The sequence below is a fragment of the Elephas maximus genome, chromosome 20 (assembly GCF_024166365.1).
Source record: "Elephas maximus indicus isolate mEleMax1 chromosome 20, mEleMax1 primary haplotype, whole genome shotgun sequence".
Taxonomy (NCBI): Eukaryota; Metazoa; Chordata; class Mammalia; order Proboscidea; family Elephantidae; genus Elephas; species Elephas maximus.
In genome coordinates, this window is record NC_064838.1 from 53068920 (window position 1) to 53094185 (window position 25266).

The following is a 25266-nucleotide window of genomic DNA, read 5'->3' on the forward strand; positions in this document are numbered from 1 at the left end:
GGACTCTCAACACGTAAGGGAGGGGCAAATGAACACAGGCGAGTGGGGGATGCACCCGCTTGCACCCTGTCCTCAGCTAAACATGGCACCGCTGGGCCAGGGATAGACACGTGTTATGCCCTCCACTGCAGACAGGTCAGGTGTTAACCAGAGCGGGGCCACCCCCACCTTCTGCCTCAGGGTTTTGGCCACCTGGGAGGGAACACCTGGCTTGGAGCTTACATCCTCGTCAGTGGGGGCAGGAAAGCGGGGACCAGCTCCTGAGGGTGCTGCTCTCCTGGCTCTAGGTGTTGGTGGACGAGTGTCAGATGTAGCCCCGGCAGCCTGCAGACATCTAGTCTGCAACCTGGCTGTCCCCTCAGGGCCAGGACACAGCTCCCACCCCTGAGGCCCTCAGCTGCAGTCAGCCCCACCAAGCTGCGGAGCCCAGAACCGTCCACAGCCTGCGGAGCTCAGGGCACCTCAGGCCTGAGGAAGTGGGGCCTTGAGACTCCCCTCAGCCCTATGAGCTTGTGACCCCAGTCCTGGCGGCCCATCCTCCCAGCCAGGGGCCCTCACAGCCAGCACCTGCAGGAGCAGGTTACTGATGACCTGGGCGGCAGCCCCATGTAGTGCGACACGCCAGATCTGCAGGTAGGGAGGCCTGGCTCCTGCAGCCCATACCCAGGTTCATAGGGCTGACACCAGAATTGCAGGGGTGGGTGCCATTTTCACTGGGGAGACCAGCTTCCTGAGAACCCTCTTTCCCACCACAGCTTGCCCCCAAGAATGAACCAGGAGACCCTGGGATTCTGCCCACCCGAAAAAAAACTATCTGGGAACACGGTGGTCAGCAGAAGTGTGCCTCTCAGAGGGACCACACAGAAGTGGGCAGAGTGGCTGTCAGCTGCTGCCCTGAGGAGCAGCCTTTCACCATCACCCTGTCAGTGCTGCGGCCTACGCTGCCTGGGCTTTCCTCAGCACAAGAGATGCCTGTTAGGACACGCCTTCCCTTGTGACCTGGGGTGCCAGACCGGGGCTGGATCAGACTTGGCCAAGACGTGGACAAGACCAGACTCTCAAGGCAAATGGGGAAGTCCAGCAGAGTGACTGGCCCTAGCTAGGGGCAGCAGCCTTGGAAGAAAGGGGACATATGCACATGTCTCTGCCTGCAGGGGTTAAGGCCAAGGGGCTTCAGGGGAGCAGGGGCACCTGGCAAGCCAGGCAGGACGTCCTGGTCCAGCCCAAGGCCTGTACCCTTGGCACGAACCCAGGGCCTAAGCAGGACCCACCACGGATGGCAACAGTCAGGACTGAGGCCCCAGGAGTCTCCTCTGTGCAGTGGACTCTGGAAACTGGGACTGGGGTCCCAGAAGGGCAGTCCTGCCCTCAGCCTCAGTGGGAAGGGGAGCCAGCATGGGGGCAGGGCCCCACATGGGCAGTGAAAGTGGTCTGGCCAACACTGGGAGGAGCTTCTGCCTTAAACAAGGCACCTGGGGAACACAGGGTGATGAATGGCTCTCGGCACATGCTTGGCCCTGGTCCCAAAAAAGCATGTTACTGGTGTAATTTTTAAGGGTGCATGACTTGGAAAAAGTGCTCATGAGGTCTGAGGGAGGAGGGTGGGAGAATGGCCACCTGTGCCCTTGCAAGCCCCCAGCCTCTTCCCCAGCTGGGACCACAGTCCTCGACTCAGATCTCATAGGGGGCCACTGGGGAGCCCCTCATGTACCAGGAACTACCACACCCAGGCTCAGGTACATCCCAGCCTGGCAGCCCACCTCCAAGGATCTCTCCACCCCCAGGGCAGCAGGCTTTGGGGAAGTGCCCACCTCAGGGTTATCCCCAGAGCCATGGTCCTACTAACAATAGAATAGCCTTGGGAGAGAACAACCCTGACAGACAACTCCAGCTTAATCTGGCAGGCGTCCCAGCTAGGCCTGGCCCTGGGTGACGCTATGTCTGGGTATCCCTGGGAATATGTCCACTACCCCAGCAGTGACTCCATAGCTACCTGAGGCCTGTCCCGGTGCGTGTTCACGGCCTCCACATTCAGGAATATGGACTCCACTTTACAACCTGCCAAAGGGAAGATGCAAATCCATTCTACCTCCAGAAAAGCACCTGGAGCCAGAGGGTAGAGACATCTCCCAGGAGGTGGCTTGGGCATCGTGGAATGGAGCAGACCTCTTACCTTCACCCAAGTCCTCCCATGGGGTGCCCGGCGAGGAAGGCAGCCCGTCAGGCCTGTGCTTACCCACATGTGACGGCCCAGTGCAGCCTTGGCGTGGAGCCAATACTCAGACATGGCCACACTGAAGCTCCAAGCTGCTACCCAACCCGGGACTGAGAGCAGTCTGAGGAGTAACTGGCCTAAGCTCCACACGGGGCCACTTACTCAATCAATAGAGCCCCCAAACCATCCATACCCCAACCCTGCCATACGAGGCCAAATCAACTGCTGAAACATCGTACCAGGTGCTCAATGCCACGGGAGGCAAGAGGATTATCATGCGTTGGAATGACGCCAGCCACCAGTGAGCTTTACTCTCTTCCAGAACCACAGCAGGACCACCTGAGCCGGGCCTGGCAGACTGTGTTCAAGACGGTGATGCCAAGGTCAGGGATGAGCGAGTGTGCAGAGTGAGTGAGGGCACAGGAGGCTCAAACCACTCTGCAGCCAGGATATTTTAAGGTCTGGGCTCTGGGAGCTATGGGGCTATGCAGAGGAAAAGCTCTTCACATGGGTGGGAGAGGGTGGAAGGTCACTAGGGAGGCTTTCTGTGGCCACATATGGGTCCCATGGGCATCTTTTAAAAAGTAGATCCTTAAAGGCAGTGGGGTAGTGGAGGAAGAGTTGGCTCTAACTTGAATTTTTAAGGGATTTACTGAAAACCAGGGAACCAAGGTCAATGTACAGGATGCTTCCTTACCATAAGCCATGGGGGTCAACTTCAGGACTGTGTGCAGCGGACACTTGAGGTAGGGCAGCTGTTCTGTGGACACAGACAGGGAAAGCTGGCATGCCAGGGAAGCTCTGCTGACAGTCCCCGCCCCCACCCACATACACATACCCTCCTCCCTGGGGGCAGGGCACTCACCTGCCGCCTTGTCAAGGAAGTAGGCCAGGAGGCAGCGCATCACAGCCTGGTGGCAGATGACCAGCACATTTTCCTGCCTCTCCAGCTCCATGATGACAGGCTCCAGTCGCTGGACCAGGTCTTCATAGGACTGCAAGGGCAAGCAGGGGAGGGTCCCTCAGGCCTAGAAGTGCCCCCTAAACCTGGTCCTTAATGCTTAGAGCCCCCTTTCCCCCCTCCCCCAGCACAGGGCTGATCTCTCAGGCTTGGCGTGGGAGCTGGGATGGCCACAGTGTCTCCCCAGGGGGTAGAGATGGAGACATTTGGATAATGAGTCACCTTCCCACTCTTGGAACTCCTCATAGGAGGCTGTGGCTGAGTCTCCTCAGGCCTAGCTCTTAAGGGAGTGGGGGCAGGCGGCTCAATGCACAGCCCAGGAGACTGGTGTCCAGCTTGGCAGGGAGCAGGGGGGCAGTGGGTGGCCTGGGGAAGGGGCCACCTCCCCCATCCTAGGGCCAGGCCCTTGCAGGACTCTGAGGGTAAGGCTAGGTTGCCTCAGGCCTCAATCCAGAGGGGCCGCCTCTGTGCCTCACCCATGTGGCCCTAGTCTGAACCCACCCACCCTCAGCACCTGGAATTCACATGCAGGCAACTGATGATTGGTGGAAAAGATACTGCTACCCTCCAACCCACAGCAGACAGAGTGGGCAGGAAAAGTGGTGAAGGCAGGGAGAGCAAGCGCCCCTGGAACTCTGAGAGTGCAGCCTGCCTGAAGCATCTGATGTCGTTTGCTGCCCTGTACCTCCCGCGGCTGATGTAGCTGGTGAGGGAGAGACCTTGGTCTTATGTCTGTCCTTTGGCCAAACCACAGCATGGGGTTTTCACCAGGAGATGGAGCCTAAGCCCTAGGTCAAGTTTCATCCCTCTTTGCACCCACAGTTCCTTGCACACAAGCATTCCTTCAAAAAAAGGCCCAGCGCAGCTCCTGTCTAGAGGGGAGATGAGAGGGCAGAGGAGGTCAGAAGCTGGCTGAATGGACACGAAAATAGAGAGTGGAGGGAAGGAGTGTGCTGTCTCATTAGGGGGAAAGCAACCAGGAGTATATACCAAGGTATACATAAATTTTTGTATGAGAGACTGACTTGATTGGTAAACTTTCTCTTAAAGCACAATAAAAAAAAAAGGCCCAGCAGTTGGAACTGGATTTGCCCCATGCTTTGATTATGGAGCAATACCTACAGGTGGATTTGTGCTGACCCCTGGTATTTCTGGAAAAATCTTAAATCAATTCTTCTTGTAACTGTAATTTCCCTGCCAATTTTTTTTTCCTTGTATCCTCAAGTTTGAATAGCCAGCTGCTTTGTTTCTGTTTACTTTTATCTGGGTTAGTTCTAAATCTGAACTCTGTTTACCTCATAGCATGATGTGGGGAAATAATTCATGTTACCCAAGGCTCATTGCCAGGGAAGAGTTCAAAAAAGGTGCCTGTGAGACTAGTGTCTGTGTGGCAGTACGTCTGCGTGTGTATGTGCGTACACGAGTCTATGGAGGGCATTTTTATTCGGCTACTGCCCCAGGCTACCTCCCGGAAGTAGGGGTAGATGCAGGAGCCTGGCCTGACGAGGGAGTCTGAGGGAAAGTGAAAAGTATGGGTGGCTTGTGGTGGCCATGACTAATCTGCGGAAGGTCTCCTTGGGCCTGGACTCAGGGCTGGGGGTAATGCCTGAAGCAAAAGGAGGACAGGATCACCCTGCGACAAGAGGAAGCATCAGGAGAAAGTCAAAGCTCAGGACAGAGATGTGGGTGAGGTAAGAGCCAAGGCTCAGACTGGGCACAGTGTCCCCGACTCCCCGACCACTTGAGCCCTCCATGAAGGGCTGACAACTTCTTAGGAAAGGAGCTGGCCTGCGGGTGCCAGGAAGCTGTGAGCCATCTATGGGTGTCCTAGGAAAGGTAAGCCACGCAGAGCCAGGACCCTCAGCTCAGACCCTGGCCCTTCACAAATGCCACCCTTGGGAAGGAGGAAGGCATTGATGGGGAGCAGGGATCCGATGGGTCTCAGGGTTGGGAGTCGTATGCAGCACTGTACACCTACCACCCAAGGAGAGGCCTGTGGCCTGGGTCATTCAGCTGGGTGTGGCGGAGCTGAAACACACCCAGGCTGGCCTGCCTCTGAGGCCAGACTCCTTCTGCTGCCCACGTAGCCTTGGCAGAGCCCCATGGGGCCCTCAGCCTCAGGCAGCACTTCCAGGCAGGCAGCAGGCAGCTGGTCCTAAATCTCAGAACCCTACTTACCTCCCCCTTGGGGTACCGGTACCGGTACTTGTCCTGGTCCCGCAGGGCAAACTCCAGTGGATAATGGTCCTGAATCTCCTCGTAGGTCATTTCCTCACAGACGCCCTGGGGAGACACCAATTCATCATACCTTCCAGGCCAGAGAGACCAACTCTGTGGGTGGGTAGGTGGGGTTCCAGGTTTAGGAAACACTTCCTGGACAAAGGGGACCCTCCCAGCCTAGAGCTTAGGATCTGTCTGGAGACAGCAGCCCTTCTGGGAACACTGGGCATGGAGCAGCTACCTCATTTGTAAAAAGCTACCACATCAGTTTTGCCCACCCATTCATCCAACCATCTAACCATTCATCCGTCCATTTGGTTTATGCCACAAAGATAAACACAGAAATGTTAACTATGTGCCTTTTCTGTGCTGTGGAAATATCACTTCTAAGCATGGACTGTTGTACAAACTATAAAGCAAGAAGACACCACTGTGTCATTTGGAATATACACACACATAGAACACAGATTCTCTTCTACAAATGCCATTACAAAAGAGCAGAGAAGAATGCTGGTTGAAAACACTATGTGTCACTTAAGGGCCTGGAGAGGCTTAGAGTGAGCTGGGCCATCATTTCATTAGCCATGACCACCCCTGACCGAGCCCACCTTATGAGTGGCATGATTGACCACCTCCCAAGAGCCTGTGGAGAATGACAACCCCAATCCCCCAATTCAATCCTCTGCCAAGGAGCCCTGAAAGATGCCTGAACTGACCAGTGTCCATCTTTTCTGGTTCAAACCAAGAGCCAGCAGAGAGGACACGGCCAGGAGAGGAAGAAGCAATAAAATGCCCTTAATAAAAAACTGCTGGTCCAGAGCAGCGGTGGGGGTCTCGGGAACATGGTTTGAGGGGACTTCTAAGTCAACTGGCAAAATAATTCTATTATGAAAACATTCTGCAACCCACTTTGAAATGTGGCGTCTGGGGTCTTAAATGCTAACAAGCGGCCATCTAAGATGCATCAATTGGTCTCAACCCACCTGGAGCAAAGGAAAATGAAGAACACCAAGGTCACATGACAACTAGGAGCCCAAGAGACAGAAAGGGCCACATGAACCAGAGACCTACATCATCCTGAGACCAGAAGAACTAGTTGGTGCCCGGCCACAATCGATGACTGCCCTGACAGGGAGCACAACAGAGAACTCCTGAGGGAACAGGAGATCAGTGGGATACAGACCCCAAATTCTCATAAAAAGACCATACTAAATGGTCTGACTGAGACTGGAGGAATCCCGGCGGCTATGCTCCCCAGACCTTCTGTCAGCACAGGACAGGAACCATCCCCGAAGACAACTCATCAGACATGAAAGGGACTGGTCAGCGGGTGGGAGAGAGATGCTGATGAAGAGTGAGCTAATTATATCAGGTGGACACTTGAGAGTGTGTTGGCAGCTCTTGTCTAGAGGGGGGATGGGAGGATAGAGAGAGAGGGAAGCTGGCAAAATTGTCACGAAAGGAGAGACTGAAAGGGCTGACTCAATAGGGGAAGAGCAGGTGGGAGTACGGAGTAAGATGTCTGTAAACTTATATGTGACAGACTGATTGGATTTGTAAACATTCACTTGAAGCTTAATAAAAGTTAATAAAAAAAAAAACTGCTGGTCTCTGCCTTTGTTCTAGGTTTTCTTCTACAAAGCATTGATATTATGGTTAAGTTAATAAAAAAAGAATCTTTAACTTACTTTCAGAGACACATACTGAAATGAAATATTATGTCTGAGATTTCCTTTAAAATAACCCAGTGGGGAGGAAGAAGGGGAGGGGGTGTAGAGTTATGGATTGAACTGTATTCCCCAAAAATACGTGTTGTAAATCCTAACCTCTATGCCTGTGGTTATAACCCAATATGGGAATGGTTTATCTTTGTTATGTTAATAAGGCAGGATTAGTGTTTGGTTTATCTTGAGTCAATCCTTTGAGCTATAAAAGAGATTAAACAAGCAAGCAAGCAAAGCAGACATGGCAGAAGATGAATGCCAAGCTACAGGGAGATCTCCAAGGAACTAAGCTGAGGCACCAAGAGAGAGAAAGCCTTTCCCTAGAGCCAGTGCACTGAATTTGAACTTCTAGCCTCCAGACTACAAGAAAATAAATTTCTGTTTGTTAAAGCCACCCACTTGTGGTATTTCTGTTACAGCAGCACTAGATAACCAAGAATTTGGTACCAGAAGAGTGGGGTGCTGCTCTAACAGATGCCTAAAGTGTGGAAACGGTTTTGGAAGTGGGTAATGGGTAGAGGCTGGAAGAGTTTTAAGGTGCCTAATAGCAAATTTTTAATAGCAAAAGCCTAGATTGCCCTGAAGAGACTGTTGGTAGAATTATGGATGTCAAAGGCAATTCCAGCAAGGGCTCAGAAGGAAGTGAGGTCAGCCTCAGAGGAAGTCTATCATCTTAGAGAATACATATGACCCCAGCAAAAGAATGCTGCTAGAAATGTAGATGTTAAATGTGCCTCTGGTAAGGTTTTAAAACGAAATGACAAACACGTGATTGGACAATGGAGGAAGGGCAATAATTTTTATGCACTGGCAAAGAACTTGACTGAATTATGTTCAAATGTTTGGTGGAAGGTATAATTTGTAAGTGATGAACTTGGATTTATCTGGATGATGAGATTTCTAAGCAAGATCTTTAAGGGGCCACTTGGTTTCTCCATGCCCCTTACAGTAAAATGTGAGAGAAAACAGATGGGCTTAAAAATGAACTGTGCAAAATGAAAGCAGAACTTAAAAGATTTAGAAAGTTCTCTTATGCAAACTAACGACACATGTTCTAGAATGTTCAGCAAGGACATGGCTACACAACTTTTTGTTAAAGAGATTAAGGCTGTGACTGATGGAGCTAACCAACTACCACAGCAGAAAACCCATCAGTTTCAACTGAAGAGGACAAAGAACAGAAGAAGAGAACAATGCCTGACTCTTAGAATTCTCCAGGAAGGAAACAGGCCAAAGGAGCTACATCTGTTGTCCTCCAAGAGAAGGAAAGGACCATCCCTGGAGCTTCTTGGAGATGAGCAAAACTGTTGGAAGGAGCATGGGGAGCAGACCTGCCTCGGACTCAAAGGGTGGGGTCGTGACCTCTGGGTCTCAAAGGGTGAGGCCATGGCCTCTGGGGTGTCAAAGGGTAGAGACACAGCCTGTTAGGTTTCAAAGAGTCAGATCTTCACCAAATCGTTTCTGGAATGTGGGGCTGCCATTCAGCTGGGTCAAGAGGATGGGGCCACCACCCAAAACTGAGGGAGTGGGGTTGCCGTGCCCAAGGGACAGAAGACTGGGACCTGCCGGGGCTGAAGGAGTGGGGTCATCAGTCAGATGGACTAGGAGAATGCGGCTTTCCAAAGCTGAAAGAGCAGAGTTGCCATCCCAGTGGGCTTGGAAGGCGGAGCTGAAGCCCAGGGCAGAGGGGCCTCTACCCACAAACCACAGAGAATGGCCAATACTCAGAGTCTAGAAGACAGGGCTATTGTCCAAATGGTCCCAAAGAACAGAGCATTATTTTCAAGACTTGAGAGCTAATGTAGTTTGTTCTGATGAATTCTGGACTTGCTTGGTGCTCGTTATTCCTTCTTTAACTCCAATTTCTCCCATCTGTAATGGAAATGTCTACCTTGTGCCTGTTCTACCACTGTATTCTGGAAACAGATAACTTGTAGTCTAGATTTCACAGGTTCACAGATGAAGAGGAATTTTGCCCCAGGATGGAGTATGTCTAAAGTCTCACCCATATTTGATTTAAAATATTCAGAAGATGAGATATTGGACTTGGAGTTGATTTAAGACTTTTGGTATGATGTGATAGGGTGAATGTGTTTTGCATGTGGGAAGGACATGAATTTTGGGGGGCCAAGGGGTGGAATGTATGGATTAAATTATGTCTCCAAAAAACATGTGTTGCAAATCCTAACCTCTATGCCTGTGGTTATAATCCCATTAGGGAATAGGTTGTCTCTGTTATGTTAATAAGGCAGGATTAGTGTAGCGTATACCTTGAATCAATCTGTTTTGAGATATAAAAGAGATTAAACAAGCAGGCAAGCAAAGCAGACATGGGGAAGGATTGATGCCAAACTACGTGGAGATCTCCAAGGAACTAGGAAATAAGCTGAGGAGACAAGGACCTTCTCCTAGAGCCAACAGAGAGAGAAAGCCTTCCCCTAGAGCCAGTGCACTGAATTTGAACTTCTAGCCTCCAGACTACAAGAAAAAAAATTTCTGTTTCTTAAAGCCACCCACTTGTGGTATTTCTGTTATAGATGCCCTAGATAACTAAGACACTGAATCAATACTGACCATTTGTTGATCATTACTAAAGCTGATACTGGGTAGATTGGGATTCACTATAATATTCTCTTTAGTTTTCTACATAATTAATAATTTTCTATAATAAAGTTAAAAAGACAAAACAGGAACTAGATCAGCTTAGTACTATCATCATTCCAAAGGACAGTATCCCAAGAGGTAGGCCCAGTAAAAACGATAAAACAAGTACACCCAACTTGTCCATCCCTTGTTACTGCCAATGCAATATGAAACAGAAACACAAGGTATGTACATTGAGAAGGTAAAAATCAGAATATCCTTATTTCTGAGGATATGACAGCTCATCAAGGAAACCCAAGAGGGAAAGGGAAATTAGGGAACAATTCCATCTAAGAGAATAAAATACCTAGGAATAAATTTAATGAGAGAGATAAGGAATTTATTCAACGAAAATTATAAAACACTGCTGGAAGAGATTAAAGAAGACTTAAATAAGTGGAAAGTTGTCCCATATTCATAGATTAGAAAACTTAATATCATTAAAAACATCAATACTACCCAAAGCAATATACAGATTCAATGCAATCCCAATCAAAATTCCACAAGCCTTCTTTACAGATATGGAAAAACCAATCCTCAACTTTATATGGAAAGGCAAGAGGCCCAAAATAGCTAAAGAAATTTTGAAAGGGAAGAACAAAGTAGGAGGACTCGCACCTCCTGATTTTAAAACCTACTGCACAGCAGAAATTAAAATAGCCTGGTACCGGTATAACAATAGACACATAGACCAATGGAATAGAATTGTGAATCCAGAATAAACCCACGTATCTAAGGCCAACTTATTCTTGATGAGGGTGTTAAGTCTATTCAATGGGGAAGGAAAAGTCTCTTCAATAAATGGTGTTGGGAAAATTGAATTTACACAAGCAAAACAATGAAACAGGATCCATGCCTCACACTATACACAAAAACAAATTCGAAATGGATTAGTGGCCTAAATGTGCAAACTAAAATCGTAAAATTCTTAGAAGAAAATTCAGGGACAGTGCCCTCGGGCCTAGCTTTCAACAATGAATTGTTGTTATTGTTAGGTGCCGTCAAGTCGGTTCTGACTCATAGTGAATCCTATGCACAACAGAAAGAAAAATTGCCCGGTCCTGTGCCATCCTTACAATCGTCGTTATACTTGAGCCCATTGTTGCAGCCACCGTGCCAATCAACCTTGTTCAGGGTCTTCTTCTTTTCCACTGACCCTGTACTTTACCAAGCATGATGTCCTTCTCCAGGGACTGATCCTTCCTGACAATCTATTGTTTCAAAGCTTTCATTTATTAGATAATATAACAAATGCACAAACAACAAAATATAAAACAAATAAATGGGAACTCATAAAAATCAAAAACTTTTGTTCACCAAAAGACTTTACCGAAAAAGTTAAAAGACAAGCTACAAACTCGAAGAGTATCTTTCGAAGCCATATATTTGATAAGAATCTAACAACCAACATACACATAAAACTTTGACAACTTTACAACAAAAAGACAAATAACCCAATCATAAAATAAGCAAAGAACTTGAATAGACATTTCACCAAAGAGAACATTCAAACGGCCAGGAAACACATGGAAAGACGCTCAGTGTCATTAGCCATCAGAGGGACGCAAATCAAATCTACAATGAGATACTATTTCACCCCCACTTGGATGGCTAAGATTAAGAAAAAGAAAATAACAAACGTTGGCAAGGATGTGGAGAAACTGGAACTCTTACCTATCACTGGTGGGAATGCAAAACAGTAGAGCCAGCATAAAAAACAAAGTGGAGGTTCCTCAAAAAACTAGAAATAGAACTAACATATGACCCAGCAATTCCACTCCTAGGTATATATCCAAAAAACTTGAAAGCAGAGACTCAAACAGAGACTTGTACACCAATGTTCACTGCAGCACTATTCACAATAGCCAGAAGGTAGAAATAACCTAAACGCCTACAAATCGATGAGTGGATAAACAAAATGTGGTACGATAAACAAAATGTGGTACATACACACAATGGAATACTACTCAGCCAGTAGGAGAAATGAAGTCTCGATACATGCTACAATATGGATGGAGCTTGAGACATAATGCAAGTGAGGTAAGTTAATCACAAGATGACAAATATTACATAACCTCACTTATATAAAAAGACAAGAAAAAGCAAATGTATAGAGACCAAAGTTTATTAGTGGTTACCAGGGGCAGGAAGGAGAAGGAAGCGGGGGTTATTGCTTATGGAATACTAAGTTTTGGTTTACAGTGATGAAAAAAATCACACTGATTAAGGGTAGGGTTGCACAGCCAGTTATTGTAAGTGCTTTCAATAAGTTGTGTATCTGTAAAAAGCTGAATTGGCAAAGGTTGTGTGATAGACTTACAACAACAACAAAAAAAGAGCAGCTGCTGGGGCTGCTTATGTACAACCAAACACCTCCTGGGACTTGGCTCCCTGATTTGGAGGTTTAGGGTCATGGTTTCACGGGAAACTCCAGTTAATTGGCCTCATAACGTGTTTAGCGCTTCTGTTCTACCTCCTAGTTTGCTGCATAGTGTCTGGGGTCTTAAAAGTTTGCAAGCAGCCATCCAAGGCACGATGATTGGTCTCTATTCACCTGGAGCAATTTCACCTGGAGCAATCGTGGAAGAAGGGGAGTCAGGAATAGGAGAAGGAAATGAAATGTGTGGCTAATTTCCTCCATGAGCATCTGCCTCCTTTGCCATGAGACCAGAAACACTGGATGGTGCCCCGCTACCACTACTGAACATTTTGATCAAAGATTCTATAGAAGAATTCTGATCAAAAGGGGGAAAATGCAGAACATAATTTCAAATTCTCATGGACTCCAGACTTTCTGGAGCCATGGAGGGTGGATGAGCCCCTGAAACTACAGCCTTAAACCAAAAATACCGCCTGAAGTCTTCTTAAAAACCAAACAGCAGTTTAACTTAAACTAGTGAAGAATATCTGCCTTGAGCATCGTGCTCTTTTAAGAACTATCTATATGGGATCAAACTGACAATAGCAACTTGAAAGATTACATAGGAACCTAAGGGGGCAGTGAGTTTAGGTTAAATGGGGAGGGAAAGCTCAAAAAAGGAGGGTGAGAATGGTTGTACAACTTGAAGAATGTAACCAATGTCACTGAATTGTACATGTAGAAGCTGTTGAATCAGTGTATGTTTTGCTGTGTATATACTCAACAACAACTAAAAGTAAAATAAATTATATAAAAAAAGAAAATTCAAGAGAATCAACTGGAAAAATGACGAAACAAATATTTGGCGATGGCTTTTCTGTGGACCAACAGTAACCAAGCAGGGAGTCGGGGAGAGACAAGACCTTATGCAGAGAAACTACAAGGAGTCTTCCTCCATGTGGCCAAGTAGCCAAATCTGCTGCTGGGCCCTCTGGAGCTGCCTCCTTTGTTAATCGTCCCCTCCCTTGGCCTGGTTGCCTCCACTGATGCTGCCCCCCGACACTCCTTCCATTTCACAATGCCATGGACAACTCTTCCACTCCCAACAGGATATGTGTGGTATACCCCAGCCAGCATTAAACTCCTCCCAACTCCTCATCTCCCCTGTCCCACCACGCTTCCATCATATCTACACAGACAAGATGACCTCAAGTTGAATGAACAATCTCTTTTCCATGGCTGCATCCAATCTGCTGGGGGCTAGAGGACAAGTAACGCCTGGGGCACAGACAAAGTTGCCCCAGTGGACTTCTGGTCTCCAGCCAGGCATCGCAACCCCCTCAGCTACCTTCCATTTGAAACTTCTTCCTCTCACCCTCAAGCAAAAACCTCCATGAGATTCTGAGGAAAAAGACACCAGACATGATTCTCCATGTCTACCTGCAACCATCTCCCCTCCTGATGCCCTGAAATCTGGGCCTCTGCCACCTCTCAGAGCCTCACCCAATGGTATGGCTGGCTCCTATACCCTAGCTCTCTCCCTTTCTACCAGCCTCTCACCATCAGTACATGGCCAAGTGTAACCACAGGGTCAAGTCTCCCTAGACTCTGAGCCCCCTTGCTCCCACTCACTCCTCTGCCCACTCCTATTGGACATCAGTCCCACCAGGCTCAGGTCAAGAGCCCCAGTGACCTTGTCATGACACTCCAATGGTCAGTTTGGAGCTTGGTCTCACTCCTCACCCTGTGCAATCTGCCTTGATTTTCATGACTCCCACTCACCTGTTTCACTTCCACCTCATTGGATACCCAACTACATATGGCCTTCTCTGTAGGCCTTTAAATGCTGGGGCTCCCCAGGGCTCTGTCCTGAGCCCCACCTCTCCTCCCTCAGCCACCTCATTCATTCCCATTGTCTCAAGTACCGTGTCTGTGGAGGGATGCCCAAGCCCCAACTTCAGAGATCAGATTGTCTCCTGGGTATCTGCTCTTGAACATCTCCTGGGAACTTCTTCCCTTCATCCAGCATATATTTATTGAGCACCTACCATGTGGTGAATAAAGCAGACATAGTTCCGGCCCTGATGTGAGTGCTCCACCCTCCTCACCCCAGGATCCCATCCCAGTCATCCTGGATGCTTCCCTCCTTTTCATCCCCACAGCCAGTCACCACCAGTATCTCAGTCCCCAGTTCCTGGCACAGTTCCTAGCACTGGGTAGGCTCACGTAAATGCTGAATGAATAAACGTTCCTCAAATCAACCCACTCCTCTCCCTCCCACCGCCACCACCCATGTTTGAGATGTCATCAACTTCACCAGACCACTGCAAACACCCTCTAACTAATCTCCTTTCTCCAACTCATCTCCCCATCTCAACCCAGCACAACCATTTTCAAGCCCAGTTGGGGTGCTCTTTCTAAGATTCAAATCTGATCCCATTAGAGACTTCCACTTTAGGCAACGGTGGGCTATCTTGTTTCAGACCAACCCTCCAATAAGAGCAACCAGAAAAGCTAGGCAGAATATTTTTTTGAATCTGTTTGATGTCATCAGAGAGCTACCAAGACAGAGAGTACTTAAGAAGCCAAGATCTTGGAGGAAAAGGAAGCCCAAAGAGTGAACTTGATATATGGTATCACCTTTCCCTTTGAGGTTTTGCAGATTCAAAGGTGGCAGGTAAAAGGCTGAGAAGTCAAGCAGATAGTGGGACTGAGTGGGCAGAAGCCTGGCAGAGCTGTCAGCAGTTTTGACAGAAGTACAGGGCCCACAGGTTTTCACTCAAAACTTTAAAGGCTACTCCCTAGGAGAATGATCAACTGAAAATTGAGTAGCCTCCACAAAGATCAAAACCCACCTTTGAATCAGACTGATCCCTTACTATTTTAAGGTGATTCACCCTCTAGCTGGTTGCCAGAAGAAAAGTGAATCCCCTCTGGAGGAAGATAATGTTAACCAGAGCCTCAAACTAGACCTACAATTATTGATACAAAATGTCCAGCAATAAACAAAAAATTACCATGTATGCATCTTATCCAGAACATATAAAAAAAACTCCTAAAAATCAATAAGGCAGACAATCCAATTAAAAAAAAAAAAAAAGAGCAAAAGGACTCGCAAAAGATGTCCAAATGGCCAATAAACACAGCAAAAAACTGCCATAATTAAAACAGTGTGATACTGGGATATAAACAGATACATAAATTATATGTATGAGCTTTACAGAAGTAGAGAAAATAAATCAACAGGGAAAGGATGGATAGAAGGATATAACAAAATGAGTTAACTGGGAAAAGATCAGATTTAAAGCTTATGTCAGAACATCAAAATCAATCTGATGATCTAGAGACTTAAATGAGAAAGAAAGGAGAGGAGGGATGGCAGTTACCGCATCTATCTCATTGAGGACCTTCCACTGCTCATAGGGTACGCCCAGAGCCTCAGCCGTCTGGATAGTCCTCTTCATCTGGCTTGTCCAGACCTTCAGGTCCTTGATGTTCTGGTCACTGATGAACTGGGCCAGACTCTTGGCAAACTGAAACATACCACAAGCAAATTCAGATCCATGGGTCCTGAGCTGTCCTCCAAGGACCCCACAGCCATGGGATCCACAGGGTCATACCAGTCTCAGAGAATACAAGTTTGCTGAAAAACACGAACTAACTTCTTAATGACACAAACACCCACAGGTGCTGTACTGTGCATCTTCCCAGGCTCTCCTCTGTGGCTCATCACGTCCTCTACCCACATTGTGCCATGTGCCCTAGGCTGCTTGACCTCCCCACTGAGGCCTCAATATCTCCCCTGGCTGTGGCACAACCACCAGTTGTCCTGTGGGGACTTGGGTCTCTCCTAGGGTGGCAAGCCTCTCCGAGGGGCTCAGTCAGCAGCGACAGCTCACATGGAGGCCAGAGGTCCAGGCATTTGCCTGGTGTTTGGTGACTGCCTCCCTGTGTGATGGAAACATTCTAAACTGAATGAAGGTCATCTACCTGACCACCGAGCATTGTGGGGTTGCACATTAGCTATGAAAGCTGGAGCCCAGTGTATGTATACCCACGCACACAGCTACCCAGAGATACCAATGTCCCCTCCCCACCCCACACACTGACCTCTCTGCCCCGGGGGGATAGTCCCGTGTCCCCGCCGATCCTGCCCTTGAGGTTGAGCTCACTCTCCCCATGCCGGCAGAGATAGATGGAGCGGGGGGTCACATGGATGTTCATGAGGTAGTACACGATGCGGCTCTGGATGTGGTCAGCCACACGGTTCACCACATAACTCTGCCCCACGTCCATGATCTTGATGTAGGACAGATCCCTTTGCAGAGAGAAGGTAGAGCGAGGCCTGGGAGTGTGGCCAGGATCCCACAGAGGGCACATCTGTCCAGCTCCAGGAACCAGAGTGCTCTGTGCACACACACTTCCATGCCTGCAGAACCTGCATCTCAGACCATCAGGCTTGAGATCACAGCACACAGGCCCATTAGCTGGTGTGTGTGTGTGTGTGCGTGTGAGTGAGTGGGGTGGGGGGTGTGAGGCAGGAGCAACACGACACGTGTGACACACACAAACCCTATGAGAGGTGCTCAAGCATCACCATGCATCACAATCATGCTTCCAGAAGGTAACATCCACAGTGGTGGGTCAGTCAGACCACATCATCACTTCCCCACTGCTCATGCAGCCCCCAGGCCCCTTCTCACCTACTTCTGAGCTCTCAACGCACTGTCTGTAAGTTGAACCGAGAGACAGTTTTCTCCAGGATTGACAAATGCTCCACTTCCCCAGCCTTCCTGGTCAGTTGTCCACGGACCTGACCTTCATTTCCCCCAGTGGCCCTCTCCCGAGAACCCAGTCCAGGTCATCTATGTGTGCAGAGCAACTACCACGCCCCACATCGGATGACAGATGGACAGGACAAGACGCACAGGAGGATGGCACTGGGGGCAGCAGCCGATAAACCTAGCTCAGCTGCCGCCTCCCACTTTGGACATGTGCCACACTGCAGCTTGGAGAACACTCTTATCTGCTTATGTTTGGGAGGGGAGCCAGAGGAAAAGGTAGGGCTTCCCAGGCATCAGGCTCTGGCTCAGCCTTGGAGCCCTCCTGTCGTCTGCATTCTCACTATCTGGACTGCTGGACTTTGGTTTACCACTGCTGTTCTCACCCACCAATAAACCAGGAGAGATGTTTACTGACACAGCCAACAGGAGCCACTTCAGATAACCCCTCCCAACACATAGGGTCACCAGGCATCAAAAGCGGCTCAAAGGCAACGAGTTTGGGCTTTGGTTAATGAGGTCACGTCACAGAACTAGGGGAAGAAATCGTGTGCTGTGGAGACTAGGGAAAACACCAAAGCCACAGGGAGGCCCAGGCTGCAAGCACCATCTGGCCCCAGACCAGCCTAGGCTGGCTTGGAGTCCAGCTGGAGGGGAAGTTTATGGCCAGTTCAGGGACTATTCTGTAAACACCCCCAAAAACCATCCGTCCAACAATCACTTGTTTTCCTTGGTTCAGATGCATTACATATTTTTATGTAATTACAAATGACCCAAGCATGAATTTATATCCCAGCCTTTTCACTTACTGTTGTATAACATACACTCACCTGTGTCTCTCCGTGACGATTTGTCACGACTGTGTAATATTGTACCAAGGGGCCACACTTTTATTTACTTAACCACTGGCCTATTTATCTTGTAAAATACAAGTTAGTAAACTATGGCCCACAAGTCAAATTCAGCCCACAGTCTGTTTTTATAAATAGGTTTTTTGGAACACAGCCATGCTCATTTATTTACATATCGTCTGTTCCTCACTAAATTGGCTGAGTTAAGTAGTTGCAACTGAGACCCTATGGTTGCCTTAAATATTTACTACCTGACCCTTCACAGGCAAGTCTACCAGTGCCTGCTGTAAGACCCTCAACTGATGCTCCTTCTGGGCCTAAAGAAACCCCTCACACTCACTCCTGCTTGATCCTCCACCCAGAGGGAACAGACGGAACCAGCAAGCATGGACCACTGCCAGCTGTTCAGAGGCAAGATCTGAGCACCGCTTTCCAAATAGCAGGCTGCACATTTAAAGAAAAGCACAGAATTTTGCAAATGCCTTGTGGGAAGACCCTCTGTGTAGAAATTGGCCTTGATTTTATGATGGAATAGCAGAAAATCCTGAGTCACAGAGTTCCAGGTGGGGTAGTAGAGGTTCTGCAAGTCATTGCTGGCTCACAATTTCTGTCCCAAGGAAAGCAACAAAAAACGCCAGACCATCTCTACCTTTTGGAGTGACCCTCCCAGCTGCCACCACAAGCTGCATCAAGGCAGGTGCTAAAACCTCACTGTGGACTTTTCAGAGCTTCAGGGCTTCTGATCTGACCAGGCCTAGGGGTGCCACAGAGAGCAGGGCAAGCCTGGGAAGCCAAAGGAGGCAGACGAGCCCCTCACAGCTGCAGGACATCGTGCTGTCCTCACTCACCTGTCCAGGTCCTCATCCAGCGACTCATACGAGTTCTCATAGCACTCGATGCGCCGCATAAAATCCTCCGTGGCCTCGTCACTGTCACGGTCGACATAGTCAGGGCTGCCCAGCTTCACTTGCTGCCAGAGCCAGACACACAGCAAGGACATATCAGGGCTGGAGGCCAGAAAGGACCAGGAGCCACAGAGAATGCCAGGCAGGAGGGGACGGTGTGGAGGCCAGGCCAGCACAGGGGGCCTAAGCCTAAACCAGGTGGGGTCTGCTGATCAGTCATGGACTGAAGGCTGGGTTAGTCTGGAGGCTAGGCTAGGACCTTGGAGGCCAAGGGAAGCAAACTCCAGAGGCGCTGGTCTCATTCCAAGAGTCCAGTGGCTCCCTGGTCCAAGTTCTCATACTAGTTCAGGAGGGTATTACTGAGCCCCTTGAGGTTGGAGCTCCACACCTTTGTGGTACAGGAGGAGGTGAGGCTAGAAAGGCAAGGGGCCTGGAAGTCTCTCCCCTACCTCAACTATCTCTCTGAACCGAGATGTGTGTTCCCTGGGTAAATGGGGGGGGGGGGCAGGGAGGGGTAGAGGGTGCAGCACACTTGAGTCTTTCTCTCAAAATATAAACACTACCCCTACCACAGAGCTGAAGCTGCTTTCCCATCACCCAGGAATTACATGGGGAGGGCGGCAGGGTAAGGGCAAAGAGGACAGAGGGCAACCATCTGCCACACCCCCTCAACATAAGGGGTCCTCGGAACAGCTAGACTCACCTGGCCCAGCATTTGAAGTTACACTGCTTCCCCACCCCCAAGGCTCAAGAAGGCCAAAGGAAGGCCAGCCAAGACCCCAGCCCCAACCTGCAGAGGGATCTCACTGTCACATGCCAACTTCAGTTTGATTACTGCCCCTGACAAGACCAGATACTCTACTCACCACGATGTTGGCAGCTATGACCTCAGGATCCACACAGATGGACTCAACAAAAAACGTCTTTCCACCCAGAAGCACCAAGATGGGCAGGAGGGAAGGAAGCACAGACACATTTAGGGCTCTGCACCTAAGTCCACAGAACTCCCCACCCCACTGAGCGCCATGCTGATCAGCAGCCCAGGTCCCTGGAGGCCCTTCTTCTGGGGGCACCAGGTTGAGGAGCATAGAGCTAAAAAGCAGGTGCCACCCTATCCAGGACTCTCCCCTCAATATGCTCCCCCCTCCGCAAAAGGCCCACAGCTGGAGAGAAAAGAGCAGCCCTTCTTGTTCCAAACCACACACAGCAACCAGGTGCCCTGCTCACATCAGGGGCCCATGGAAGGAGCCCCGGGGGCCCGACAGGATGTCCATAACCCAAACAAAGTAGAGAAATGGGGAGGCCTCACCTTGTAACCATTCTGTTCCCCAAAATTAAAGATGGTCTCTCTCCGTTCTCGGGTGGTATTTGTTGCATCAAAAACCTAGGACCAAACTGGGGTTAAGTCGGCCTCTGGTCCTTGGGAAGGTAGGAGGCCACTGAAGGGCTGAGCACAGGCATCTCTGAGGACTGGCTGTCTGGCCAGGACCAGCTGCCACCTGGGCCACCCACCTGGACAGCCACCTTCACACCTGCAAGGCCTGGGCTTGAGAACGAGGATGCCCCAAGGAAGCTGGAGGGAGTGGGTGCCTGTATTCCTAGGGGAGCACACCCTTGGCACAGAGGAATGCACTCAGCACTGCTCTGCATGCAGCAGGCACTCAGCTCGGGTCTGACTGCCAGGAGTTCCAGCTAAGCTAGCTAAACATGGTGAACTGAACCTACATTTAGTTCCACTCCATTCTGAGACCCCTGTAAAATGGGAACAGAAACAGCATAAACCCATAAAGATGAAGAGAACAGGAGAGGAGAGGGCAGCAGACGTGAGACGGCACTGGAATTTGCCAAGACAGATGTGCGCTGAATGACTCGGAGGGATGGAGAAAGCCAAAATGCAAATGCTCACAGAGGCAGCAGAGGCCAACCAGAGCACATCCGCTCGCACAGAAACAGGAAACTTGGGAATGGAGGCACAGGCACCACTGAAAAAAGAGACGGGGTGCAGAGGAAACGGGAGGACTGGCTGGATGGCCGACAGAGAGCAGCGGGAGCCCCAGGCCTTCCTCACCCCAGCCAGCTAGGCACTGATCAACCTGGGGCTCCTCGTGAAGGACCTGGGGCTTGCCCAAGCACCCTACATACAATACAGTACAGTGAGCCCACACACCAGCATGACCCAGCAGCTTTTTTTTTTTTTTTTCCTTAAATTTTATTTGTTTTTGTTGTTGGGAATACACACAACAAAAATTGGTGCATACCAATTCAACAGTTTCTACATGTATAATTTAGTGACACTGATTACATTTTTAAGTCGTACAACCATTCTCATCTTCCTTTTCTGAGTTGTTCCTCTCTCATTAACATAAACTCATTGTCCCTAGGGTTCCTAGCTAATCTTTCAAGTTGCTGTTGTCAGTTGGATCCCATACAGAACGTAGCAGCTCGTAAAACATCACTTTTAAGAAAGGGCATCCAGCCAAGGTTCACCTGAGACTCCAAAAAAACTTCTAATGTGAAAAACAGGCACAGAAGCAATCAAACAGAAAAAAGGAACTTGGGGAAAAAATGGAGACAGGACATAGAACAGAAAAAAAATGTCAAAAAACTTACAGTTAATATCCCGAGAGATACAAGAGGATACAGTATCCATGAAACAAGAGTTCTAAAACTCAGAGAACAAGAAACAAACTTTTGGGAATTAAAAATGAGATCACAGAAATTTTTCAATTCAACTGAGCACTTGCAAGATAATACTGACGAAGTCTCCCTGAAAGTAGAACAAAAAAAAGATAAGAGAGACAGAAAATAAGCAGGGAAAAAAAAGATAAAATTAGGGATTAATTAGCATTCACCACGAGGAATTCTAGAAAAAGAAGCTCAGAAAGTGGGAGTGGAATGGGGAATGACTTGTCAGAAAAAATGAGGGGGGTATAGATCAAAGAATAATACATGACAATTTCCCTGTTCTGGAGGACAAGAGTTCCTCAGTGTAAAGAGCCCACCCAGGACTCAGCATACATCCTTTAGGGTCACTCTGAAGACCTTAAAAGCCTCCCCAGAGGCAGGGACAGGAGAAAGCCCCTCTACCCCAAGGAAGCTTTCAGGAAGGCCAGGAAATCAGAATAGCACTGGACTTATTCACAACTATGCCAGTGCCAGAATACAACAGCGATGTCATGGTGATTTTGAGGAAGATGTACTTCCAGCCAAGAATTCTATACCCAACCATCAAACGGGAGGATTAAAAAAAAAAAGACACGCAATTTATCTCCCACACACCTTTCTCAGAAAGTTACTGGAGGATGTGCTCCACCAAAACAAGTCAGTTCATCAAGGAAGAGGAAGATGTGGGATCAGGAGCAGGGCATTCCACTGGGAGGGAAGAGAAGGGAATGTCCAGGTGATAGCTATGCCACAGATTTAGAGGGCGACTAATCCAGACTGGAGCTGGGGGCCTGAGAGCTCCAGGAGCCACAACTCCAAGAGAAAAAAGGAAGGGAATGAACAACTTCTGTGTTTGATTGCATAAGGCTGGGGTAGTGCCCCTGCCTGCAGCACCGCTGCCCCAGCCTTTTCCCACCCTTTCAGCTGACTGGAGGTGCTGGCACACAGGTAGAATTCCCTTACTCAGGAGTCAGCTGGTTCCTGGAACGGCCAGTAAATGCTGGACAGAGTTCTCCACACACCAGGAGAAATCACCTTTGCCAAAGACTTTGGTAACACAATACCCCTGGCTTCTGTGGTGGCCAACAATGTGAGTATTCAGTGGGACAAGACTACACAGTGTCAAATGCAACCACAAGCCCAAAGAGAAATTCCTGGCCCAGACCCAGCCTCTGGCTTCTTCCTACATAGCTGTCATGGGCTTTCACCCAAGGGCTGGCATCTGGGGTATCCGGGGGCACACACACACACTCTGCCTTGCCGTCCAGATGCCTGATGAGCAAAGGGACAGACATGTGTGGGCTCCATGGGTCAGTCCCAGATGTCACCAGGGTGTCACACTCACCGCCACATGTCCCCCCTCCTCACTAAGGAACCGGCGGACGTCACAGAGGGCTGCCAGGGCACACTGCCTTCAGGAGAGAAAACACAGGGTCAGCCCAGCACCCGACCCTCGCTGTAGGAGGTCAGTGGGTCAGGGACACGTTCTACCCCAGACAGGAAAGGGGACAGCTCCTGGGTCCCCTTCTCTCCTTTCTCTTGACTGGCATTTGGAAACTTGAAAGGTAAACAGTTCCTTACACTGATATAAAATTCTCCCTGAATAAAAGAGTGGCTCAGTGTGTCTAGATGTGTGCACAATGTGGTTTATGCCGATTTCCTTCTGAGTGTCTGGAATTTTGGTACATGCTAGGCAGAGAGTACCTACATGATCAGTCCCCAGTAAAAATCTTGGGCACTGAGTCTCTAATGAGCTTCCTTAGTAGACGACACTTCACATGTGTTGTCAACATTCAGTGCTGGAGGAATTGAGCCCTGTGTGACTCTGACTCTATGAGGAGACCACTCTTGGACACTTGAGCCTGGTTTTCTCTGGACTTCTTCACCCCATGCACCATTCCCTTTGCTGATTTTGCTTTGTTTCCTTTTGTTATAATAAATCTAAGCAGTGAATCCCACTTGACGCTAAGTCCTGTGGCTCTTCCCACCAAATCACTGAACCTGAAGGTGTTCTTGGGGACCCTCAACATACAACATGTATGAGTGTGCTCGAGTGTATACTAGTGCATACAGGGTGAGCACATGTGTACCCATGTGTGTATGTATGATGTATGTAAGTGTGTCCACTGGCCCTTGTGTGGGGGGTGTGACTGCAAGTGACTGCACGTGTATGAGTGTGTAGGCACAAACGTGTGCACATGGACTCTGTGAGCATGTGTGCACAGTCATGTATGCAAATGGGATGTGTATGTATGCCCACACATGCACACGGGGTATACAAATGTGTGAACATGCCCTCACATGTGGTATGGGATTGTGTGCACAAGTATCTGTATGCCTGATGGTATACTGGACACATGCCCTTGCATGTGCATGCATGACTATGCGTGCCCTTTTCCAGACCTTTCACTGTGTCTATTATCAGGGACTGACCTCAATGTTGGGTGAGCAATAGGGCATCTGGGAGATGCAGTTAGCCCTCTCTTCCTGGTTTCCCATTTTTTAAATTTTGATCCTTTTATTTTGCCAATTATTTATGGGAAATTTTGGGCTGGTTTATGAGAAATGACCCTGTAGCCCAGTGGCCAGACTCTGGCTTTGGATGCAGGCAGAAGGGTTTCTAGGAGCAGAGGGTGTGCCAGTAGACAGCCAGGCCTCCAGCTTCTGCTGCTGAGTCCTCCACTCAAGTTGGACAACCCTGGGCCAGCTTCCCAACCTCTCTGGGAGCCTGAGTTTCCCTATCTGAATGAATCTCAATATTTCTACCTTCCAGGGGTAGCCTGAGCAGAATGGCTGGCAGGCCCTGGGAATACCAACTCCCTTGCTCTTCCAATAAACAATTTGGATTCAGACAGGCCTGGGTTCAAAATCAAACCCTGAGTGATGCAGACAATGCCATCACTTTGTGACCTCAGTCTCAGCATCAGGGAGAACAGACACCATCACCCACCATGGAGGCTGTAGGCAAGCCCAAACGAGCTAGTTTAGCAGTGCCCACAACTTGGGGTTGCTTTAGAATTTGCATTTGATCTGTCTTTCGACCTACTAAAAAGACAGAAGAGTTTTTAGTGGCAGATACGCCTGGATTCAAGTCTGGGCTCTACAAAGTAGTTCACTGTTATCTTGAGAGCCTCTTGGCCTCTCAGAACCTGTTTCCTCATCTATAAAATAAGGTGAAGAGAGGGTAACAACAGGTGTCAAGCACCCAGCACACTGTAGGAGTTCAACTATCAGTCCCCTCCCTTTTGTCTGGCTCAGTTTAACCTACAGATAGTTTGGTCTCGAGTTTAACCTACAACTTGGCCACAGAGGTCTGAATGTCAATCTCCCTTTCTTGGTGCAGCTGCCTGTCCAGGCTCATTGTCTAATTGACCCAAGAGAGTAAGTACCCTGAGGGGCCAAGCCCCACAGTGGAGAGCTCCTGCCCCCTGGTGGCCAGAGAGGGAACAAGCAGCCTATGTTCAGACCTGGCAGCAGACTGGTGGCAGCCTGGTGGCCTCTGGCCTGTTGCACCCTGGGTTGGCAAGGAGTTAGTTGATCCCAACCTGACACTTGCCAAGAAGAGTATAGCTCCCAGCTCCTTAGATACAAGCCAGGGCTCAGTTCTTCTGCTGAAAGCCTAAGTCAGAGTTTATCATATGCAAATTTCCTTCTCATGAAAGTGAGCATAAATGTGAACTGCTCACCCAGCAGCATAGAGGCCACTTCAAAGCCAAGCCAAGGCCTACCCTGCACACACCAAGAACACGCTAGGCACATGGCAAGCACACTCCAAACACACAAACCCAACCCAAACCCCAAACCCACTACCATCGAGTTAACTCCGACTCATAGTGACCCTATACGACAGGGTAGAACAGCCCAGTAAGGTTATCAAGGCTGCAATCTTTTTGGAAACAGGCTGTCACACCTTTCTTCCATACAGCGGCTGGTGGGTTCAAAC

General features: G+C 48.9%; 1 protein-coding gene across 10 annotated transcripts in view; it reads right to left on the reverse strand.

Annotated features, from left to right (window-relative positions):
- Positions 1-25266, reverse strand: part of PFKFB4 (6-phosphofructo-2-kinase/fructose-2,6-biphosphatase 4) — a 50741-nt gene that overhangs the window by 14046 nt on the left and 11429 nt on the right. For 4 of the 10 annotated variants that reach the window (XM_049862597.1, XM_049862595.1, XM_049862594.1 and 1 more), the window contains exons 4-13: positions 22669-22735; positions 19969-20043; positions 19526-19582; positions 18603-18724; positions 16233-16440; positions 15509-15655; positions 5355-5459; positions 3081-3210; positions 2913-2975; positions 1994-2058 (exon numbers count right to left, since the gene is read on the reverse strand). In XM_049862597.1, coding sequence (XP_049718554.1) covers positions 1994-2058; positions 2913-2975; positions 3081-3210; positions 5355-5459; positions 15509-15655; positions 16233-16440; positions 18603-18724; positions 19526-19582; positions 19969-20043; positions 22669-22735 — 1039 coding nt within the window. Of the gene's footprint in view, positions 1-1993; positions 2574-2912; positions 2998-3080; positions 3211-5354; positions 5460-15508; positions 15656-16232; positions 16441-18602; positions 18725-19525; positions 19583-19968; positions 20044-22668; positions 22736-25266 lie in introns of all 10 variants that reach the window. The other 6 variants (XR_007514433.1, XR_007514431.1, XR_007514432.1 and 3 more) reach the window with 6 other exon arrangements.